Source organism: Pundamilia nyererei, unplaced genomic scaffold (genome assembly GCF_000239375.1).
Source record: "Pundamilia nyererei isolate P.nyererei 1_Seehausen unplaced genomic scaffold, PunNye1.0 scaffold00439, whole genome shotgun sequence".
In the NCBI taxonomy this organism is placed as follows: Eukaryota; Metazoa; Chordata; class Actinopteri; order Cichliformes; family Cichlidae; genus Pundamilia; species Pundamilia nyererei.
Window position 1 is genome coordinate 172401 of NW_005187840.1, and position 8066 is coordinate 180466.

At 39.8% G+C, this 8066-nt stretch overlaps 1 protein-coding gene across 1 annotated transcript; it reads right to left on the reverse strand.

Moving 5' to 3' along the window:
- Positions 1-3326: 3326 nt before the first annotated feature.
- LOC102194416 (nuclear factor 7, brain-like) lies at positions 3327-8060 on the reverse strand. Its single transcript, XM_005753569.2, has 2 exons — positions 8015-8060; positions 3327-4502 (listed from the first exon to the last, which is right to left on the reverse strand). The coding sequence occupies exons 1-2, from the start codon at positions 8048-8050 to the stop codon at positions 3342-3344; spliced, it is 1197 nt and encodes a 398-aa protein (XP_005753626.1). The 5' UTR covers positions 8051-8060; the 3' UTR covers positions 3327-3341.
- Between the last annotated feature and the right edge of the window lie 6 nt (positions 8061-8066).

An 8066-nucleotide genomic window follows, 5' to 3' on the forward strand; every position in this document is an offset into this window, starting at 1 on the left:
CTACTTAATTTGGATTGGCTGTTCTTTTTTTTAAGAGGACAAGAGCGGCGAGGTCTATCGCGATAGCTTAATTTCTCTATCGAGTAAAAGTTATATCGCGATACATATCGTTATCGTTCTATCGCCCAGCTCTACTATATATATATATAATGTTCTTCCTCCACCCCCCATTTTTGCACATGTCGAGGAGCGTGTCAGGCTACATTTCACTGTGTGTTATACTTGTATAACTATGCATGTGACAAATAAAGAACCTTGAATGAATTGAATGAATGATAATGAAAAAAAGCCTCAGCCAAGCTGCGTGCTTATGTTTTGTAGCCAGCCAGGTGCATGTACACACTAACATTTGATCAACTGATCCCTGATTGCAATTGACACCCTTTATACTGTTCCAAATGCCTTCAAACCCTTATCGCCGAAGTCAGACGGCGGGTGTAAGTCCCCTTACCCACCCCAGTTGCTTTACATGTGGTTTATGGTGTTGTAACTTAATGTTAAAAGATGCAAAATTACACACATACACAATTAACAATTTAATTACTGGTATCTAAAAACAGACAATTTTGATAAAATTATTCTAAAGTGACTTATGTCTACGCCTGGAATGTTTCATACCATTTATATTTTTCACATACAATTACATTTTTTTCCTGTATTTCCTTTTATGTACAGCAGGACAACTGAACAGTGAATCAGAGAAGATAAGACAACTCTTTATTGCCATTGCACAGTCATACCTAGTACAATACTCCAACAAAATTGGAAACTGTCCATCATTGGCAGTGCGCACAGCACAAAGCAAGACAACACAACACAGTAACTTAACTTGAAGTGGATTTTTTTTAAGGTGCAAGAAATGTGTAAGCAAATGAATGACTTAATAAATTAAAGGAATGAGTGTGTTCTTATTGCACATTGTTATCATTATCAGTATTATTATTATTATTGTTATTATTGCCCCCCAAAAAGTGCAGGTAGGTAGCTGGTGCGGTCAGCTGTTTGCATTGATTAGGGCTATTGTCCTGTTGTAAAAGTTGTCCTTTAATCTGTTTGTCCGCGACCTCACCAGCCTGACTCTCCTGCCAGATGGCAGCAGCTTAGGCTACGTCCAAACGTACCCGGGTATTTTTGAAAACGGACATTTTTCTATGCGCTTGCTCTTTTCATCCACACGTAAACGGCGGTTTCGGTCACTGGAGATTTTCGAAAATGTATGTTAAAAAGGAAAAAGGGAAAAAAAAGAAACTAGTAATATTAAACTATTGTCACACCTTATTAACTGCATCCAGAGGGAGATGGTGGTTTATAAAAGATTAGATTATAGCCAATCTGCAACACATGCATTTCAGAGTTTCTGATTAGACTTCTGATTGGCCAACATTTCTACAGGTTAGGAATATATCGCCACCTGTTGATTTGGCATGTTCCTAGCAGCGTTTTCCTTAATTTTTGCGTTTACGTGTGGGCGGGATTATTTTTAAAAACGAAAACGGAAAATCTCCGTTTTCAAAAATACCCGTGTACGTGTGGACGTAGCCTTAATCACCCGGTGTCCTGTGTGTGTACAGTCCCGTAGGATGCTGCATGCCAGTGTTGAGACAGCCAGTGTTGTGCAGATTGTTTGATTGAAGAGGCTGTCCAGTGATTTTTCAGGACACATCCATGACCCTCTGAAGTGTCTTTTTTTGTGCCGTAGTGCAGCTGGAGAACCACACACAGTTGTAAGGTGGGAACAAACACAGTCATGTGTGTACAGGGTATACAGTAGGGAACTTACTACACAGCCTTGTGGAGAGTCGGTTTTAAGGCTAAGGGCAGAGGAAAGATGAGGTCCCACTCTAACTTTCTGTACATGGTCTGAGCGAAAGTTTATAATTTAGTGGCACGTTGTAGAAGGAAGTCCGATATCCAGCAGTTTTACTATTAGTCTGTCCAGGAGTATCTTATTAGAAGTAGAGTAGAGTAAAGTCAACAAAGAGCAGCCTAGTGTAACGCCTGCCATTGTAGCAATGGCGTTTTCAGTTGATCTGTTAGCAAAATATTTTCATTGTCTTGCATTTTACATTATGTAAATACATATTTTTATGAAAAAATATTTTAAAATTAAACAAAAAGAAAAACACTTTTTAAATATACTGTAATCCTTATATGCAGTGTTAAAACATATTCCACTACAGATTACAGATTACATGCCCCAAAATGTATTTTGTAACGCATCCTGTTACGTTACTCAATGACAGTAACGTATTCTGAATACTTTGGATTACTTAGTATATTATCATGCTTTTTACAACTACATCTACGTGAATGTACTATTGCTGTGTGATTTATTACTGTTACTGAAGGTCCGCGGCTGCAAACCGTAGTAAAGGGACCTCTGGCTAATACGTCAGGTTCATGTCGGGCTCATAGCCAAAAACTACCTTTACTTTGTTGTGTGGGTCAACTTTGCTAGCGAGAGACAGAGAGAGGTGTTGAAAGGCTGCTCCAACGGAACTAATTGTTTCGGAGGAAAACAGGAACACGGTGTACAGTCGACTATCCTTTTTCTCCCTCCCTCGCACACAGACAGATAACATGTATGGCACTCTATTCTGCCTGCAACACGGACTACACTGCCCATGAGGCTACATTCTTTAGGGCTATGCCTGTAGCATTCTGCCTATTAGCTTAGCACAACAACAACAACAACAAACAGGCGCTCTCTCACCCAGGAAACACACAGTCGCACAGAGAGAGAGCAGCACCCTGTAATCATGGCAACCGTAACACCACATTATGAAACAGGAAAATACCGCCGAGTAATCCATTTATTTCAACAAAGTAACTGTATTCTAAATACAACCTTTTTAAATGGTAACTGTAACAGAATACAGTTACTCAGATTTTGTATTTTAAATACATAACGGCGGCACATATTTTCCATTACTTTTTTTTTTTAAACCACAAAAGAAATAAACTGAATATTTATATTTGGATTAAAGTGCTTTTTTCTTTCACATTATAAAACAATAAATATAAAGTTTAATTGAATCCTGATTGTCTACTACATGTCCTTGCTATATATTTTATTAATATCATTTAATGTGGCAGGAGTTCCATTCATTAGCATGATATATTATAACCGGTTATAATTTTTTCATCTGAGGTTTGTATTCACTCTGAGTAACAACTCAAGCTGATTTTTAACCCTGTGCTGAGTTTTCACTTTTTAAATCATTCTTACATTCAAATGTGAACCTTCTGTTAGATTGGGTGTATTATTACATCTGGACCCAATGTACATTTCACTGAAAGGAAACGACATTAGAAATATAATCATCCCTAACATCCATAACTCATCTGCTCCATGACACTGACACTTTTAACGGCAAGACTTTCACTTCTTCACGAGTGCGAATATATGGAAACAATTTCTCAGTGAAAGTGTTTCTGAAGGTGTGTATGTGTGTGTTAGTATCAGGATCAGAGAACGACAGCTTTCCTCTGTTCCAGTTCAGATTCACTCTGATCCTCTGGAGCTTCTTCTGGACTGAGAGAGCAGTGAGAGCAGCTGATGGTGACCATGCTGAGTATTTGCTTTCAAATAACTCTATTCTCCATAATTCAGACCATAACTCTTTCTTCCTCCCCATAGACTTTGTCAACACACCTAGGTCCCAATATGCACTGTCTCCAACTTCAACATCCCAGCTGTGAGTCCCTGAATAAAAGCCCTCAGAGCCCAGGACAGAGTAAAACCAATGAATCCTCTCTGGATTATCAGGAAGCTGCTGCCTCTCTCCTCCTCTCACACTGGTCAGATCTTCAGACAGGATGAGGTTTGGATCAGCAGTGTTTGGGTCCAGAATGAGAGGAGTGTAGGAGACCATGTACTTCATGTTGTTCCAGATGTTGAAGGTCAGGTTGCCCAGGTGTTTGGCCTGGTCTATCAGAGCTCCTGAGGGCAGCTGTGGATCATCCAGCAGGGGGCAGCGCTGGACTCTTTCCACTGCAGCCTTGTAGTTGTGCAGGAATGAGACGTCTTCAGCTCTCAGCTCCTCCTCTGTGGCTCTGACTGTGTCTGAAAGAGCTGCTATCTCTCTGCTCAGAGCCTCCATCTTCTCCTTCATCATCCCACTCTTCTGCTCCTCTTCCTCCCTCAGTGCAGCCAGCCTGGCCTCCTCTTCCTCTGCTAGAAACTGGTGAAGCTTCTTAAACTGCTCCTTAATCTGCCTCTCTGTGTGTCGGGCCTGGACCTTAATGTGTTCTGCTGTTTGATCAAACTTCACTTGAACTTCTTCACAAACCTTTAACTTCTCCTTTAAGGGCTCCAGAGTTTCCTGAAGTTCCTTCTTGTGTTGTTGTGCAGCTTCATTGATGGGTGTGAATCTGTGCTTGGTGTGTTGTGCTAAAACACAGCAAACGAGACACAGAGTCTGCTGATGGTCCAGACAGAAGATTTTGAGCTCCTCAGAGTGCAGACTGCAGAGAGTCCCTGAAGTTTTCTGATCTCTCTCCTGTAAGAACATAGTAATGTACGTTCTTAACTTTTGCTAATTTTTTTGTAGAATTATTTTTAATTGTTTGCTGAATTGTTTTGTTCAGACACATTGCAGGGTCTACCTTTTATTATAAGGTAGACCTTGCAATAAAACAACAGAGAAAAAAAAAACAACAGTCATAGACCCCTTATGAGCAAGCGCTTTGGCAAAAGTGGGAAGTTAAAAATTTATTTTAACAGGAAGAAACCTCCAGCAGAACCAGGCTCAGGGAAGGGTGTTTATCTGCTGCGACTGATTGGTCTGAGGGGAGGGTTAAGACAGGGTTAAAGGCATGCTGTGTAAGACACCCAGAGAATAATCACAAGTAATAATTCAGTACTCAGTATTCAAGTGTATAAACACATAGTGAACGCACCCTGGGCCATTTGACTACAGTAAATCACCTAATACAATGGGGCTAGGTTTCACAATGGGTTCACCCAAAACTTTGGCTGATTGTGACCCCATCTTTTTTCACCCTTGGCTTGTGTGGTTAGGTAGAAGATCAATAGGGGGTTTGTCACCCTCTTGGGAGGACACTACGAAAGGGCTAAAAATCCAGGACTCTCTACCAGTCGCTCTTAGAAGTGAAGAAGCTTATCAAATGAGAGGTGAAGCGTCAACTTTTGAGGATTTACTTACCTGGATGACTGACCATGCATTAATATGTAAATCTAAGTGTGCAGATGCCTTTTTGTCACTGGTGGATCTAGAGGACAGAGCATGCGGATTGGTACATCCCCTGGAGAAGACGTATTTCACACAGCCATGGATGACCAAGTGGATTTATCCTCAGTGCACCCCAACTAGCAGACCCTTTTGTTACTTGCTTGATGATGTTGCTAGTGATGGGATTTCCGTCTCTTTTTGAGAAACGGCTCTTCAAACCCCCTCACTAAAAAGAGCCTCTTTCGGCTCTGAACAGCCTCTTCAGGTTGTTTTGTTGTTTTAATTAATTTATTATTAACAATAATGCAAAATTATGCAAAAAAAGAATTACTAATGTAAAAAAAAAGTGGTTTTATTTATATTTGTTTATATATAAATATATACGGTGGCCCCTTGAGACAAAACACATACAAACTCCAAAACACATTTCTAGCGTTAACTGAACTTCCAAACCAGAGCTACTAGATCACTTAAATTACACAATCGAAAGCATATGTGTATTGTTTGTGTATTTGTACACAGGCACTCATATATAGTCAAATAATTTTTAAAAAAGTTCATTTACCTGTTACTACCACACACCAAATCCGGTCGTTGTTACTTGCTGGCTTGTGTAGCCACTAAGTAACAAAAGCTCAACACTGCGCCCAGCATCCTGGAGCACTTCTGTTGTCTTTTGTACGTGTTTTGGAGTTTGTACATCCTTTGTCGCTAGGGGCCACCATAAATATACTTTTATTTATTCACTCCACATAAAATGTAATAAAAAAATCATATAATACAAAAACCAACTATTCACATTTCAACTTTTAACTATTTAAATTTTCAGCTTTTTCCTTTTAAACAAATTTAAAGTGAAACAACACAAAACACTGCAAACCACAACACAATTAAATATAAATTAAAATATGAAAACAAAAAGAAGATGCACATTCTCTGTCATATGGACCTGCATGAATAAACTTTCTGAATCCTTTATCATCTGCAACTGAAAATAGTTGTGTATGATTACTATACCTTTCTAATGTGACGTTGTTGTCCCTGGCTCTCTTTGTCTCTCTCTCTCTCCCGCTCTGTTCCTGTGTTACTGAGAGTGTAACTACTGCCCCTCCCCCCTCTTCCCAGCACAAAGCACAAGCTGCCAAATGTTACCATTGTATTAGTTATATAAACCTTGTTAAAACATTCCTTCCGCCTTCAATCTGGGTTACTGCTCTTAGGTTCCTTTCAAGTTTCTTGCCTCTGGGCCCCTCTGACAGTAATACTCTGTACATGATGGGAATCCCCCAGCAGCCTACACCTATTGCACCATAACTAATGGACGATTTAGGGCATTTAATCTCTCATCAAAGAAGTTTCTTGGTGTGCAGTCCCAGATTTTAAGCCCTTTGGGATTTTCCCCAAAATTTTCCCCATAATCACATGAGCCAATGTGTTAAAACAGGTGTAGGTCACAATCAGCCAAGGTTTTGGGTGAATCCCTTGTGAAAGCTAGCCCCACCCTATCATGTGATACTTTAATCAAATGGCCAAGGATGTGAATGGCATTAAGGTGTCTGGGAAGGGATCTCAAAACTGGATTACAGATGGCAGACAGCTGAATGCTGGAATCATTTTGGACAGAGAAGACAGATGGTTTAAAAGACTAGTGAAAGAAGTCATCTATGTCCACTGTTAATGACCATGTTTGAACAGAGGCAGTGGCTTATGACACCGACTGTCTGTTGTGTAGCTGTTTTCAAATACATTGATATTTATTTATTCTTTTTCTTCAACTCTCTAGTAATTACTTCTTCCAAACCATCAATATGTATTTTAGACCCCGTTCCAACAACACTGCTCAAAGAAGTCCCACCATTAATTAATTTCAATTTTAAATATTTAAATTTAAATATTTTAAATATTATCAATCTATCTCTATTAATAGGTGACATGCATGGCAAACCTGCCATTTACGGGTAGTTCAAGATCATGCTAAAGAACCTCAGTAAAGGTTGCCAGCAGTAAGCAGAATTCAAGATTCCATTAATCATGACAGGTTATCCAGGTCCCGAAACACTTCTCTTCTCTTGGCTGTCGCACTTTCTCCCTCTCCATCTCCCTTATCTTTCCTGCTTGGCTTCTCATGTCTTGTATAGTGTTGCTTATTCTCTAACCCTAAGAGACTCTCCCAGACTTGTTCGCTAAAAGATAAAAGAAGAATTATCCCGATTGGAGGCGTTCCCTGCCGGATACTCTATGATCGGTTGTGTCGTGTGTCTGGCGACACTCTCGATGGAGGACATTGAACGATGAGATCTGGTGACCAGTGACGGACATTAGACCTACTGTAAAATTGGATGCAGTTTGTTCGCACTAACAAAAACAACTACCATCTTCGTCTCATGCAGCCCCCCTGGCACCAGCTGGATGCTCAAGGTAAAAGCTGACAAAATTCTCCCCTAGATAATAGGACTATTTTTTGTGACTCTCTCTCCCCTCATTCAAGGCCACCCACGTCGACCGAAGATTGTTGACTTTTGCCTAACCGGGTGAAGGGAGTCACTTACTTTATAAAATACCTTTTAAAATAGGGCCAGGCAGGTTTGGATAGCTTTTTTTAAAAACCTTAATAAATTCATTGATTAAAAAACTGCAATGTGCATTTCCTCAAGTTAATTTTATCTAATATTAAAATATGAGTAGTTCTTTAAAGCCAGGTTTACAAGTGGCTCATTTATGTACTAACTTTTCTCTTTCCACTATCCCTTCAGACAGTCTTTATAGAAGCTGTAGCTACATAAAAGAACAATGGGAATACTGAAGACCTCCTGACTTACCTGACAGCAGAGATCCTCCTCTGATCTGGAAGCCATTGAGTCTGTGAGTGAA

Bases quoted from the DNA above. Each gene is read 5' to 3' on its own strand.
- LOC102194416 (XM_005753569.2), bottom strand. From the start codon at position 8,050: ATGGCTTCCAGATCAGAGGAGGATCTCTGCTGTCAG. The intron at 4,503-8,014 runs GTAAGTCAGGAG...ATGTTCTTACAG, and splicing joins AGGAGGATCTCTGCTGTCAG to GAGAGAGATCAGAAAACTTC.